The sequence below is a fragment of the Annulohypoxylon maeteangense genome, assembly GCF_022496945.1.
Source record: "Annulohypoxylon maeteangense strain CBS 123835 unplaced genomic scaffold GGS22scaffold_23, whole genome shotgun sequence".
NCBI lineage: Eukaryota > Fungi > Ascomycota > Sordariomycetes > Xylariales > Hypoxylaceae > Annulohypoxylon > Annulohypoxylon maeteangense.
Window position 1 is genome coordinate 274291 of NW_025953270.1, and position 14929 is coordinate 289219.

Consider the following 14929-nt stretch of genomic DNA (forward strand, 5'->3'; position numbering starts at 1 on the left):
TGTTGATGTCAATGGCTTGAGAAAAGCAAGTGCAGAACCAACATTTACGAAGAAATCTATGGAAACCCAACCAAAACAGCAGCACGCATATTCACTTCGAGAAAATGAAGTTCATGGCTCTATACTGTGCATACATTCTTCTCTCCAAGCACTATCGATAAATACCACCTACTAACTAAAATCAATTTTCATTTCTCACCCTTAAAACTTGATAAACATGTTCATTCATGATCGTTACCATTTACTATATTTATTCCTCATGTTGATGTCAAGTAGCATCTATAGTCGTTTTCACTCATGCGATACGGATTCAAGTTGTACCGTCACTCGCAATCTTCCCCGCATCGGTATCTCATGGCGTGCTATACTTAATCCCTTCACGGGAGTTACCTAAAGCATAGCTAATAGTCTTAAACATTATGTTTCTAATCATAGGGTAGTATCAACATGGGATCTCAAGTAAGTCTTATCATCTCGTCATTTTGCAAAGGTCCTATAGGTCAATGAGAGATATTCGGCTACCCCCGAGAGTACTAATACGGGCGAATTACCTACTACACAATCCATGATGATGTTGGTCTTATTATTCTTTCACCCGTGACAGACTCTGCCTTGATAGCTTGTTGTTTCAAGTGACTCTGAAGAAATGGATGAGAAGTCAGCCAGTGAAGTTATCCCGAACAATGTGGACGGTGCCCCTGGACCAAATTCTACTCAGGTAGAGGGCGTAGCATTAAAGTCGTCGAAATATCTTGACGACGCATACGAGTTTTACCGAAGACAAGATGCAACGAATATTGATCCGCAAGAAGCACTCCAAGTGCTAAGGAAGATTGACTGGCATGTCTTACCTCTTCTAATGGGGACATATCTGCTCCAATACCTTGACAAATCTACTGTGAACTTTGCAAGTGTTTTTGGACTACGACAAGGGACAAATTTACACGGCCAAGATTATTCGTGGTCCCTATCCATATTCTACTTCGGTAAGGAGTTTCGGAACCTACTAGGCGTAATTATGCTTATAACTGACTCTACCATTAGGCTACCTAGTGGCACAGTGGCCCGCTGGCTACCTTCTCCAGAGACTCCCGGTCGGAAAGTTCATCGGTGGCACTACTATAGGTTAGGAGATAACTATTCTATTACCTATCACATATGATGCTCCGGTCTGACAGGACATCAGTCTGGGGTATGCTCACCATCGTCACTCCGGCTTGTAAAAACTTTGCCGGACTCGCCGTAAACCGATTCTTGCTAGGGTGCTCCGAGGCTGTTGTCAATCCAGGCTTTGTACTCGTCCTCTCAATGTGGTGGCGACAGGATGAGCAGCCAATGCGGTTGACGACATACTACTCCATGAACGGAATAGCAGGAATATGTGGAGGCTTGCTTGGCTACGCTGGTAAGCATCGCAGTATAGGTATCTTTCCGAATGAACATATTCTAATACGAATGTAGTGAGTTGAAATGCTCGTCGTTTCTAAGTGATCCCACACGACATTTTCTCATTTCCCCTATTTTATCAAAAAAATCGCATCATTTAATACGCAAAGCATAAATATTAACATGCAGTAGATTGGCCATATCACCTCGGGGCTACCACCGTGGATGTACATTTTTCTCATATTTGGCTCAATAAGCTTGGCTTGGGGCACTTTATTCTTAATATTCATGCCCGACCTTCCCTCGACAGCGCGATTTTTGAACGAACGGGAGAAAATCGTAGCTGTTGAACGAGTAGCTATGAATAGGCAGGGTGTGAAGAACCATCACTTCAAAACCTATCAGATGTGGCAGTGTTTCCGAGATCCGAAGACATGGATCTTATTCATCATGGCCGTCGCCGCTCAAATTCCGAATGCCGCACAGTCCAGCGTCAGTCATCTATTATAGTTGGGCGTTGATACTTAATAACCAGCGCTGATACTCGAGCCAGTTCACCTCAATCATTCTAGAAACATTTGGCTTCGGTGTCCTTGAAACCCAATACTTGCAGATACCAGGGAATGTAGTGCAATTCTGCTCTCTTCTCCTATCTGGTTGGATCAGCTCCCGATTTCCAAACTTACGTTGCGCCGTCATGCTAATAAGTAATCTGATATGTGTTGGATGCGGTGCGGCTCTCGTTGGACTTCCGGTTGGCTCGGATGGAACTGAAAATCGTTGGGGGCGACTAGTTGCTCTGTGGCTATGCTCATTTACATCAGTTGGCTTCAGTTTGAGCCTGACAATGGTAAGCAGCAACGTGGCTGGATACACGAAGAAACAACTCACAGGTGCTCTGTTATTCGTGGGCTATTGCGTTGGAAATATCATAGGCCCGCAGACCTTCAAGGATTCGGAAGCTCCATTCTATACATCAGCCTACATCGCGTAAGTCTTCTCTAATTACAACCCCCTAGGCAAGTGTGAGAAACTTATCGTGTGTGGTAGGATTCTTGTCGGTTATTGTGTGAAAACGACGATGGTTATCGTGCTATACCTGTACATGTGGACAGAAAATAAGAAACGGGACAGAGAGGCAGCCATCTACGGCTCAAGACTCTCGGAAGAGCAGGAGAAAGAAGCTATTGAACAGGGCATGCAAGATGTTACCGAGTTGGATAACAAGGGCTTTAGATACGTATTATAGAAATCTACCCAGGTAGGATTTGGGGGGTTCATGTTCTACTGTTTCTCTAGTGCGCCACACCAGGATGCTATCTGATGAACCCTATGGGGGTTATGGCGTTGATACAGTCAATACCGCATATATACCTACCTGCGAGCCTATTACTGCCACCTCTCACTCTGTGGCAGCTAAACTTATACGTACCCCTTGACACTCACGACAAGTCTTTGTTTGTCTAGGTAGGTATCTACCTACTATCAACTCCTATTGTCCCTTTATTCACCAGATAATACGATTGTGCTAAGTTAGGGGATACAATACAATTGGCTTGTATTCCGTAGCCTAACAGTGTCCATCATTGAAACAGTCGCTTTATCATCAACCTGTATTACAGAGTAGGTAGACATTGTATGAACCATGTATTTAAATGGCAAGATTCTCAGATACCTACCTAGTACCTAGACATGAGAATCTAAAACACAAGCAAGCAAGTGGCTAGAAAATTAGAGAATATGGACAAAGAAACGCTTCTCCTTCTCTACTCGGTCTTTATACTCTTTCTTTTACTCCCGACCGAGTTCAAGAAAATAGAAATCGTTAAATTAATTTTCGAACTATTATTTATATTCTCCGTCTCTATGGTTATCACATATTGTTTAATCGGGTTATTAATTGACCTCCTTGGGTAACGGGATCCCCTTTCGAGAGGCAGGGTAAATATAGTCGCTTAGATACATACAATAGTAGCGAAATAGATATAATTCATTTTAAATCTCATATAAATCATTCAAGTTATTTCCATATCCGTCCAATTTGTTTTGAAAGAGAAGTTCCTCGCGGTCGATTACCACTATAATTACCACCGGTACTATTTAAGTTAGCATTAAAAAGCGCATGCCCATATGCAAATTCACGTTACTTACTCGAAACTCTTTATTCTCGCGGTCTGTTAGGTCGAAAAACTCGCTATTCTCGTCATGAGAAAGGCCCGAGTGAAGACGGTCGCGTCTCCTATTCTCCCAAACGTAGTAAGTCATGAGAACACCGGTTGCGAGCAAGGATACAGCCGTCGATACCACAATAACGATTTTCGCTGGCAGATATCCGGGCTTGTCCGCATCGCGGAAGGTAAGGGGTCCGATGATATTTCCTAAACAAAATGAGATGAGCAGTACCGCGTTCATCGTCACTTTCTTCGTGTGACCGGCGTAGTTAGCCGCCGAATACGAGTAGATAAGTGGCAGAGTCGCCCCTATGACATTGGTTAAGTAATTCCCCGTCAAGAGTGCGCCCTTATTGGTTATATCCGAGAACGCCAATAGACTGCCTCCAAGAATGCCTCCTATGAGTAGGAGGGTTACAATAATCGGCCCACGGGCATTGAGTTTTGCGGAACTTACACCCGCTCCAATGACTGATATACAAGATAGTACACCAGATGGGATCTGTAATAAGGCTGTCTGTTTAGACGTGTATCCGAAGCCTTTAATGATGGTGGCCTGATAACTACTGACAGCACCATTTGGTATGTTCGATGTGATGGTGATGAGAACGATGAGCCACGTCTGGGGATCAGTAAAACAGTCCCAAACCTGATATCTCTTGAAGTGTTTATTCTCAATTCCGGTCTGGTTCTCACGAAGCCGCTCTATCGCCCATATTTTCTCCTCGCGAGTGAGTCGAGACTTCATCGGGTTATCGGGCAGGAATATCATGGTTAAAATCCCGATGGCGACGGTGATAAGACCGAAGAGAAGAAACATGATCTGCCACGATGTAAATATCTCCGAATGGTAATGCTGAAATCCGAAAGAAGTGAGGGCTCCAATGATTGATCCTGTTCCCGTTCCCACATACCAAAAGCTAAGGCGTGCGGGCTGTTCCGATCGTTTGTACCACATGCTAGTTACCAGAATGAGTGCTGGAGCTACCGCTGACTCGAAACATCCTAGCAGAGTTCTGAGAGCTGCTAGAGCGGCCCAGTTCTTTGCAGCCGAATTCAACGTAACCACCGACCCCTAAATCGACTCAATTAGCTACCAAGTCAAGATGATTCGCTGGATCTTAGAATAATGCCCGGGGTAGGTATCTGGGCAAATACCACTAAAAGTTGAATGAATCGGTAACTATAGGTAATAGGTATGAACCAGTGTCTCTTAGGAATTCACTTACCCAAAGAATGACATTTGCTCCAAGGTATTTGGCTGTAGGAAGCCTTTGCATAAGATATCCTGTTGGGAACTCGAATGCGAGATAGGTTATGTAGAAAAGGGTAGCTAGTAGAGAAAATTGGTTTCCCGTAATGGACGTATCCTCTTGAAGTCCCATTACATTGGCGTAATTAACTATTTCATAATAAGTAGGTACCTAAAATCGAAGAGGGAGAAATGGATTGACTCACTCAATGTTTTATCTAGGTATTGGAGATTGTAACAGGCCCCTATACAGCTGTTAATCTGACTTCTGCAGTTATGAAACTGATTGCCTAGGTAGGTACACTAACACATGAGAGGTATAATCATTAGATCAATCTTTCTAACGAGTGCTTTCTCGTTAATTTCAGTCATCACGGTCATTCCCTCACGGTTGAGATATTCCAGCGCCGCATCGACGTCGGCTGCTTGAAGGGACTTCCCTTCTTTATCATCTTTGCTTGGCTCCATGATGAAGTAGGGGTCAAGTCGTTATGTTTGAAACAAGGGCGGTAGAGCTCCGAGAGACTGTGAATGATAGACAGCTAGTTTCCTCTACTAGTACTCCTAATGATAGTAACCATAAATAAACGGAAAGGGAATTTATATAACTTCTTGATAGGATCGAGGAATAAGATGCATATTAGTACCGCAAGGGGTACTGAAGCTCTCACTCATAGGACTTCTAGAGAAGTCTTAAGGGAATTGTGTTGAATAAGCATATAGATAATGTAAAGAAATGATTATCAGATTGAACATGTTAAATCCAAGACGAAGTGGTATAAGGATCAACCACCTACCTACCTAGGCTATAGGTATTGTAGGCAGGGTTAGATAAGAGAGCGCGAGATAAGCTGATGGATATTCCCGATGGATGTTATCTCCAGGGTTGGTGGCTGGGCTTGATAAGCTGGACGCGGGGAAGATCTGAACATGCATGGAGGTTATCAACGGTGGATTTCCTTTCCAAGGAAATATTACATTGAATTGATAGGACTAGTTTCTGTGTCCATGGGATATCACACGAGGCCACGGCCTTAGTGATCTCATAACCTATTAAACCACGACTTAATAGGCTTGCATGTCACCGGCGTCTTCCTGCATTCGTTTAATGAGGCGTCCAAGGCTCTCCAGGTAGTAATCTGAAGCCTTTCTGCGTGCTTCCTGAAATTGATCCCTTTTTCGTCTTGACAGGGATATCTATTAGGTAGGTACTAGGTACCTATCTCTAAATCAAGATCTATGCTCTGGGGTCAAAGTTCGGGACCAATTGATCGGACATAGAAATGGTAGTCTGAGATGAGACAGGGGTCTCTTAGATCCGAGAGGATTTGAGGTTTTCAGTCAGTGCTCATGATGAGCTCTGAGGAGAGACGAGGACAACGCTATCACCTATAACTAGAAGTTAGGTAAAGCCCAATCAGACGATGTAAGGAGAAAAGTGATAATAATGATATACCTCTCACGAATAACATCTCGGATTTCTTAGTCGTTGTCTAGGTAGATTATACGTTAGCAGGGTTCTAAGGTTACGTATATAATGGCTATTGAAGAAGACTCACTCTAATATCCTCATCCTCGTCGTCCTCATCTACCGCGTAGATAGTCTCCACAACATCACCCAAGACCAAGTTCATATGGCTGTCGTAAGCCTTAAATAGGTTAGCTATTAAATGCGCCACGGTTTTTTAGTGTTTTTTTTTCACTTACATGAAGACGACCCTTCAATTCCCGATCACCTCGCAGCTTCACAAAGACAACCTCATCGAGGAGCAGGCGTACGAGATCAAGTGGTTCAGATACCGAGCCACCAGCCGGACCCTCTTCGCCTCCAGCCATTGTTAAAGAAATGGCTTATACCGGTTTTCAGATGGTGTGATTTGGGAATTGTGATATAAGCTAGAGCTAGATGAGATTTTGGCGTCGGGGTTGGGTTGTCGTAGAGTGCAGGTTTGATGATTTAACGATTTAACGATCTAGCGATTTGAGCTCATGGTTGAAATCCGGAAATAATTGTTAATGAACGTGCACAGACCATGTGTGAAAGATTACATAAGCGTACTCAACAGGTACTAAGTAGGTACGAAGTACAGCGACAGTGGTACCCTTGAACATTAAAGAAGCTATGACCACATTCGTCTTCAATTCATTTTTCCAATTTTAAAATTAGCATCGCAAGATCCACTCCATCCACTTCGTCCACTTCGTCAACTTAAATTCTCCACATTCCCCGGAAAACACCAACTGACTAACGATTAGCTTCCCCGCAAACCAAACCCGTGTTATGCACAAGATGGCAGTGTATTATCACCAATTATATCCTTATCGACCTCTATTATGAACCTTTACTAGCCATGATACCGTCCGACGACTGCCGCCATGTTCCCCGTCACCGAGGTGACCACCGTGGGTTGTCGCCGAGCTCTTTTCCATAGAACTCCAAGAGGAACTTGTTCAAGGATCATTAGCCTTCGCCTCCATCGACATTCTAGAGTGGTTGCAGGTAATCTCTCGTTATGTCGGAGCCTCCACGATTCCGAAGCTCCCATAGGGTTATTCCAATCCGCCGGTAATCCTAATACTATTTCAAGCCAGGACTTCGACTTGTTCCACGACTTTCTCCATCGCAATACAAACAAAACCCCCACGATGCCCGACCCCTCAACTACGAGGCCATCCATTATTGATCCTGCCAAAATGCCTATTGGTCCTCTCTACAAAGCTGTTCTGGCACTGCAGCAGGGGGATGTTTGGAGAGCGTTCATTCACCTACGCCAAATCCTGAAGATGGATCAACTTGAACTGCAAGAAGCTGTAACTGCCTTGCCTCGGACTACATTTACCGAGATTCTGCACGCTCTAGATCCCTTGAGGATTTGTAGAGAAATCGACCCAACTGACGGTTCAAACATAACCCCTGGAATGTATCAGATGTTGGGCATGGAATCTTATATCGATCATTGGGGGGTCCGAAAGGTTTACGTTGACCTGTTAGAGTGTATGATCGCTCTTGTGGCCGCATTAAAGTCCACAGGGCAAGAACTGCAAGTAAGAGAATACAGCTACCTTTTTAGATTTACAGGGGCAGCTTCGGATTTAGGAGCCACAAGACGAATATGGGACGATCTGATCCAGTCCCACACCAATGATTGGCGGCGCTCCGAAACTTTCAGGGAATTTATGTCTGCGCGCTTCCTCACAAGACCCTTGAATAACAGCTACGACAAGATCAGGAGAGCAGTCATCCCGCGTGATCTCCACCGAAGTCGAATCAGACTCGACCAGAATCATGTTGCCAAACTAGATCGCCTAAGATTGAACATACGACTCAAAAGAATGTATTTTGGGCTTAACAAAGAGAAAGGTCACGCCGAAGATCTCAAACGGGTAACGAGAAAGAAACGACCGGCTATGAGGATATTTTCCCATGCACTGGAGAATGGTCACTCGGTAGAAGAAGATCTATTATATACTGCGATAATGGTTTTCGGGCGGACCGGATCTTTACGATTTGTTGGCTCTAAGATACTGGGACATTATTTCGGCATTCATTTAAAACGCTTAGTTTATGAAAGGGAGGGAAGCACACTGAACGACAAAATCACATCTACCCCGGCTCCCGTACGTCCTTCGCACAGGCTCATGGCAGCTGTTGTGGACGCCTATGCTTCAAACGCGGAGATCGCCCTCGCATATCAAATAGTCGACCACATATCGAGGTCGGAGGGCATTGGTATTCCGGCTGCCATCTGGTATGACCTGCTAGAGTGGACTTACATCATGGGCTCACCGCCTGCATCTACAATGTGGAAGCAGTCTGACATGCGGTTCAAAATTCCACACCCTTCAACGGTAGAGATCATGTTTAATGCCATGGTAGAAGGTGGCATTAAGCCTCGTTTTGAAGCCTATAACATCCTCCTCCGAAGTGTTATAGGGCGACACCAATTTAGCAAAGTCATCCCACTCTTGAGAAAAGCGGTCACATTTTACGACACCATATCTGAAGAGTACCAGAATGCGGTGTTCGATTATGCACAGCTCGTTCGTGACGGGGTTTCCGTTACCAAAGCGATTCGACGATACGAAAGTGTTCGGTTCAAGCAATCGAAGGTGTGGTACGAACTCCAGACAATTTGTCGACAGTTCTTGTTGAAAGTACGCAGCCATAGCCTTAATAATCCGCTCACGACCGTTGCGATCCCGGAGTTCGTACGCGAATTCCGGCCTTTTATTTCTAATCCGTTCTCATACCGAACATCTACTGGCCATGTTTCCTTGTTCGACCCGGGAATAATGGCGCCCCGGACAGCCGTCATTCACAACCTTCCCATGACTATACCGATGAAGCAAAAAAGGAAGTGGATGCGTCAAGGAATAAATGCAAAGAAGGTTGATCTCTTGCATGAACACTCTCTGAGGGGGCACCTACCAATCGTCAAGCTTGACCTTGGTCTTGCTACCCTTCTCACTACTACATCTCGAACATTATTACCCCAATATAGGGGCGGAACGCGGCGAAAGAAATCGGCAGATCCTGTTGATGACGACGACGAATTTTACTGAGAGCGACGAACTTATTCATGTACAATATTATATATATATTTACCATAGCCCTAGATATATAATATATATATTTACCATAGCCCTAGATATATAACCTACTGCTAATACGTCCCAAGGAGGGTTTCTGGTAAGAATTGAAATGCAGCCCTTCAGGCAATGGTGCCTAGGTCTTTGCTATATAGATGTAAAACTATATCCAGTATATACAAATCGCTCTCTTTGGTGTCTCATATTCTCATACATATGGCGTGATATATAATTATACTTACTATTGGCTTTAATCACTATTTTCCACCGGAGTAAGGATTGTCACGACTTGACCCTCTCTAGTCTTAAGTCATTGATGTACATATACCGGCTCAGCGCGATCCACCCCCACCGAAACCAGGCCATCTGACTCTTGTGCGCCTCTGTCATAGCCTGCCGCGCCACGCTGTAGCTCTCGCGACCCCCGCCCACTAACGAGCTCATGCTGACAAGTGCCCCTGGGTTGCCTTTGTCGCTCTTACGCCCGCCTCCGCCACCCACGATCAATGATAATATTGTGCCAAAGACGTCGAGGAAACCGAGGTATTTGCGCGGCAAGGAGACTGTGGTTAGTGTGTACAAGTCGACGGGGGAGGCCCAGCCGGGTTTCCCTCGTGTTAGAGAGGAGACGAAGGCGCGCGCGCCGTGGTATAGGGATATGTGGTTCGGGTGGGAGGATATACCGTTCGCGTCGAAGGTTAGGAGGGCGTCGATATTGGCAGTGGGGTTGGTGTTGGAGGAGGATTTTTGGCTCGTGAGGTTCGGTACGAAGGCGGAGGTGAGGAGGGAGGAGATTTTGTTGGCGTCCCAGGTTATGCTCATGGAGTCTTGGAAATCGCTGCAATCTTGGAGTTAACACATAGGCATTGTACATATATAGGATATAAGCATATTTCACTTACGGGCTCTCTATAACTAAAACATCATCCTCGTGCTTAAGGCCTAACAACAAGCCGCTCTTTACAAGCTCCTTCTTACGGACCTCACCGAGACCGTCGGCATTTCCAGAGCTCAGACATAGGATCTTGACACGGTTGCCAGACTCGGGGCGAGTTAGGGCTAGCACGGTAGGCGCAAAGAACATAGCCTCATCGTCGGGATGTGCGATCAGGAGGCAGATGCGCTTGTTGCGTAGCGTGGGTAGGCGCGTTTGCGCGACGGAGGCCGTGTACATGTAGAGAAGAGGTAGGATGACGGCGAGGACGCCGAGGGTTGAGAGGTTCATTGTCGAAAATTCTCAGAGGTGAGGGGAAGCCCCGGGTTGCCCTACTCTTTCGATTTTGCACAAAATCACTAATACCAGAAGATGTTGAGTTATGTATGTAATCAGCGTCGGTAACTCCGTGCGATTAGATTCCGGTGACGGGAAGGTGCATGAACATCATTAGAGAAAATCCGGGGGAATTGGGACCAAGCAGGTTCGGGGTTAGACCCCCTTGTCTGGTGGTCAATTGGGAAACTACGACGATGGATTCACGTTGAGATGCGCGTTGACGTGAAATTTAGTGGGGTACTCCGGGTACGCCCCCTCTTCATTTACTCTTTATTGTATATTGGAAATTGTACAGCAATCAAAAGCTAACATCATGTTTGATAATAATATATATACTGTGTATATTTAGATAGAAAAATGTGCTATTGGGCTTCTTGATATGATTAACTATACTTACAAGCATTTTTCTCGAAAATAAACACCCAATTGGAAGATATCCTTCTGAGTACGATACCAGTTTTGTGCCTCGTTACATACATCAAATCAATTGTCGCAAATATATGCATTTAGATGCTATTATCTTGGCGCTTTCTGATTGGCTGTTGAATTGAGGTACGTGTGTGTGGCGGGCTGCCAAACAAGAATAAGCTCACAAGCTCTTCGTATTCTTCAGTAGCACCACTGACACGCGATCATCTTCATTTTACATACCTAATTTTACCTTGGATTGATTCCAATTCATATTCTTCTAAATAACCATCGTTCACCATGGTTCAGACCCGAAAAGAAAGAAAAGCGGCCGACATCAAGCTTGCTCACCCCGATCGATCCGGTCCTAGCGAAGAGACCTTGCTAAAGCTCGCGGAAGATCGCAACCTTTTTGAGCAAGCTGACCGACGTAATGGGAAGCAGCCGGATGAGATCGATGATGAAGAACCCCTTTCCCCAAGGGCAGAAAGAATTATGGACGCCATCCTCTGGAGCGTTAGTTTGTCAATGCTGCATTTTACTCTCGATGTGCTGGTTCAACATCAATATGCCGTCTCTATCATGTGGCCTCAGATTGTAATAAGAACAATGCAATCCTGTGCTGGTAAGTTTCTAGTACAAATATAGGCAAAGTGAAGACATATCATGCTAAGACTTACGTTATAGTGTTTACATTGCTCATTTATGTGCTCCATCCGCATAAGGCTTTCCCAAAGTTTTGTCCCGGACTATCATTAAAATACCAGGACCCTCTACGGCAGACTATTTTCCTCGTTGCTAGCGTCTATTCCGGTTGCTATCTGATTCACATCTCAAATAAGTACAGCTATCTTGCCGTCATGAAGCAATCGCCACCCTTGGGTTGCATCTGGGTTTGGTCCGTTATCGAACTCAACCTACCTCTTGCTGTGCTCTCTTTAGCCATTGCAGGCGGCTTCTTCCTCCAAGGCGGATACACAATCCAGGCGCCATATTAAATATATTTGATAGAGAAGCGGCAACTATGTAACACTTTCCCGTCTTTTTCGGTTTTTAGGATATGGATCTTCTCTGAGTGACTTTGGACCTGAGCTCTTTCTTGGGCGTGGACTAGTTGGTGACTTTTCTATATCACCAGCAACCCGATTCCGATGCATTGTCCTGGACACAAGGTCCTCTAATCGATATATCTCAGCTCTCTGGTCCTCAATGACAGCCTCTAGTCTTTCAAGACTGTTATCTACCGTCGCCTCTCTTCTTCTATTCCTAAGGTCGACTTCCCGAATTGTCCTAGGGAATGCTTAGCAATGCTGCACGCAATCTCAACAGTCCGATAAGTTGACTTACGAAGAGATCAAACTCATCTGTGTAAAGGAAACTCTAGCTGTCAACGCGTCCCTCTGTCGAACCAAATCCAAAACTTGCGTCCTGACGGGTAGCCACGCCATTGCAATAGCTGTAGTAAACCCCCAACTACTTGGCACGAGCGTCCATCGTTTACCATTTTGGTGCTCATCCTCACTACCAGCTTTTGACTCTATCTCCTCAACTAACTCCAACAGTCTCTTCTCGAGCCTAATTAGATCGTCCATGACGAACGTGTACATTTGATACTCAGGCTGGTATTTTGCATCCGGGCGGCTCCCCGCGGCCGTCACGAGTTCCGCCAGCCATGCTGACTCAGTTTTATACCAGGATAGCGAAGTTTTCACCCGGAAATATTCCTGGTCGCTGTTTTTAAGATATGTTATGCGTACATAGACGGCTGCTACGATGGCCACGAAAAATGTCAGGATCCCGGCAACGCTGGCGGTTATGGATAGCGGCGAATCCTGCTGTATCGCGTCCGCCATTGGGAGCCAAATTCGACCATTAGTCTCCAGGAATAGGTCAATTTAGCGGAACCCGGAAGCTAGACTCCGCTACCCGATATTTCAAAGCGATCGAACATTCCGAATTCGAATAACGAAGAAGAACTTGTGGTGTTGTAATGTTTCAATTGAAGGAGACCAAGAGTTGTGGCGCAAAAATATGTGGCGCAACGGTGGCGCAACGGCAGTAATGCACGTGATACCCCTAACTTTTGACCACTACATGACCCCTAAATAGGGGTTTCGCAATATTGTTGAAATAGTTTTACGGCTATATAGTTAGTAAAGGATATAGCCGATGGCATGTGATGGTACTTGATTTTCAAGAATAAACCAAACTTTTTCTAGGTAGTAAGTGGCATAGGACAGTTCTGATCACTAGAGATATCTCTAGCTTACCAAGTGTGAGTAGGTAGATACTGTAGACGCTTCAATACTTTTACTAAGTTATATACGATGAATTCTCGTCCTTGGTGGTGGATAGTTGAGAATAGGTAGATAAGACGTACAATAATTCCATGTTGTATGTGTTTTGAACTTCTCGATTCTTTACCAACGTACCCCTATCTCATAATAGTAAATATAATACCAAGGGGATATAGGTATTGAAATAGCATGTAACTCCTCTCCGTAGGCATATATTAAAATATAATGTATCTGAGACCTTCTACGATCCCAGAGCATTTTATATTTACGCAAGATCCAGGTGAAAACGTTGCGCGACATGTCTTTATAGTGCATGAGCCTGTGTAGGTACGGGATAATCCAGTTGAAGCAGTTCACACACCTAAAAACACTAAAAGACGTTCTCAAATCGTGGAATATCTTTTTTAAATGGTTATATGATATTAGATTCAATAATTCCTATCTGTCTGACCCATTTTTCTGCTGCAAAGGTCTGCGATACGTGCTCATCCGTCTTCGAGAAGATCAGATCAAATGTATGGTAATATTTCGGAACAGCAACACCAATAGAGTGGCCCAGTGTTAAACTGTAAGGAAAGTATCCTAATTGCCGGGAAAACATGACGTAATAAGCGTCAAAGTAAACGGTGGCTAGCGAATCACATACTCCCTCCATTAGGTAGGTACACATAAGTACAGAGTTAGGGGGGTGGTTCAGCAACAATGAAAGGCCGTGTTGGTGCGGCGGGGATTGGAATGGCTCAGTCGGTATTGGCATAAAACCGGTTCTGGAAACATCCAATCTGGATAGGGATGTTCTGGGCCTTTGGATCCAGTCCTCGTTTAGAGAGTTCGATTCCTCTAACGGTCAGGTCTCTTTTTTTCTAAAATTTTTGCAATTGCCTTCGTGACAACCAAGTGACCTTGGATCACTGGACTGTGTGTACATAGTACGGATAGTAGTCTCGTCGCCTACCTAGTAAGTCCCTATCGTAGAAGCTACCGTAGACATTGTCAGGGCATCATGCACCAATGTAAACCTCAAACTTCCCAACACCATTTTCGTACTCCCACGTCTACAATTTCACAAACCTCCTCGTGAAGTTCGTGTTCATCCAACGTCCAACACCTTTTTTCTTCCCCTACGAAGCTCGATTTATTCTCAAATCGTCACATCACGATCGATCACAATGCCTCGTTTTTGGTCCGCGATCAAGAAGTTCTTTAAAAAGAACAAACGCACCGAGGTTAGTCGTCGCTCATCTCTTTTTTTCTGGATACATGAATTCTATTTCGCATTCGTTTATTACCCTTTCGCGTCCCCAACGCGACTTCCTATGATTTCGCCTTTGGGGGCTTCTCACACGTTCTATCCTTCCACCAAGCACCAGCATATGCCATTAATCCTTTTCGCCGCTCCTTCCATCATTCCTCTCTCCCCTTGCCAGCAAGAACGCATTTTTCCTTATCCTCGCCGAAGAAAACATGCATTTTTTCGACCATCTCCTAACCCGACCACATCAATTCGCATCCTTTTATCTCCTGATATTCATATCTTCACGATCACAAGTAT

General features: G+C 44.8%; 7 protein-coding genes across 7 annotated transcripts; 3 read left to right on the forward strand and 4 right to left on the reverse strand.

The window, feature by feature from the left end:
- The first annotated feature begins 116 nt into the window (after window positions 1-116).
- Window positions 117-2888, forward strand: GGS22DRAFT_174242 (MFS general substrate transporter). Its single transcript, XM_047963046.1, has 6 exons — window positions 117-986; window positions 1187-1405; window positions 1466-1479; window positions 1579-1878; window positions 1940-2376; window positions 2437-2888. The coding sequence occupies exons 1-6, from the start codon at window positions 647-649 to the stop codon at window positions 2633-2635; spliced, it is 1509 nt and encodes a 502-aa protein (XP_047814629.1). The 5' UTR covers window positions 117-646; the 3' UTR covers window positions 2636-2888.
- A 380-nt stretch (window positions 2889-3268) lies between these two features.
- Window positions 3269-5717, reverse strand: GGS22DRAFT_80335 (allantoate permease). Its single transcript, XM_047968141.1, has 5 exons — window positions 5118-5717; window positions 5016-5054; window positions 4787-4959; window positions 3538-4632; window positions 3269-3482 (listed from the first exon to the last, which is right to left on the reverse strand). Exons 1-5 carry the CDS (start codon window positions 5275-5277, stop codon window positions 3471-3473), a joined length of 1479 nt encoding a protein of 492 aa, XP_047814630.1. The 5' UTR covers window positions 5278-5717; the 3' UTR covers window positions 3269-3470.
- GGS22DRAFT_80344 (like-Sm domain-containing protein) lies at window positions 5578-6775 on the reverse strand. Its single transcript, XM_047968142.1, has 4 exons — window positions 6517-6775; window positions 6369-6458; window positions 6266-6302; window positions 5578-6198 (listed from the first exon to the last, which is right to left on the reverse strand). The coding sequence occupies exons 1-4, from the start codon at window positions 6643-6645 to the stop codon at window positions 6158-6160; spliced, it is 297 nt and encodes a 98-aa protein (XP_047814631.1). The 5' UTR covers window positions 6646-6775; the 3' UTR covers window positions 5578-6157.
- A 250-nt stretch (window positions 6776-7025) lies between these two features.
- On the forward strand, window positions 7026-9451 carry GGS22DRAFT_174248 (uncharacterized protein). Its single transcript, XM_047963047.1, has one exon. It carries the CDS (start codon window positions 7186-7188, stop codon window positions 9370-9372), a length of 2187 nt encoding a protein of 728 aa, XP_047814632.1. The 5' UTR covers window positions 7026-7185; the 3' UTR covers window positions 9373-9451.
- A 42-nt stretch (window positions 9452-9493) lies between these two features.
- GGS22DRAFT_174249 (LmbE-like protein) lies at window positions 9494-10885 on the reverse strand. Its single transcript, XM_047963048.1, has 2 exons — window positions 10302-10885; window positions 9494-10237 (listed from the first exon to the last, which is right to left on the reverse strand). Exons 1-2 carry the CDS (start codon window positions 10622-10624, stop codon window positions 9682-9684), a joined length of 879 nt encoding a protein of 292 aa, XP_047814633.1. The 5' UTR covers window positions 10625-10885; the 3' UTR covers window positions 9494-9681.
- Window positions 10886-11276: 391 nt separating this feature from the next.
- GGS22DRAFT_80357 (uncharacterized protein) lies at window positions 11277-12251 on the forward strand. The gene is made up of 2 exons (XM_047968143.1): window positions 11277-11705; window positions 11768-12251. Exons 1-2 carry the CDS (start codon window positions 11381-11383, stop codon window positions 12076-12078), a joined length of 636 nt encoding a protein of 211 aa, XP_047814634.1. The 5' UTR covers window positions 11277-11380; the 3' UTR covers window positions 12079-12251.
- On the reverse strand, window positions 12252-13140 carry GGS22DRAFT_80358 (uncharacterized protein). Its single transcript, XM_047968144.1, has one exon. The coding sequence runs from the start codon at window positions 12931-12933 to the stop codon at window positions 12424-12426; it is 510 nt and encodes a 169-aa protein (XP_047814635.1). The 5' UTR covers window positions 12934-13140; the 3' UTR covers window positions 12252-12423.
- Window positions 13141-14929: the final 1789 nt, after the last annotated feature.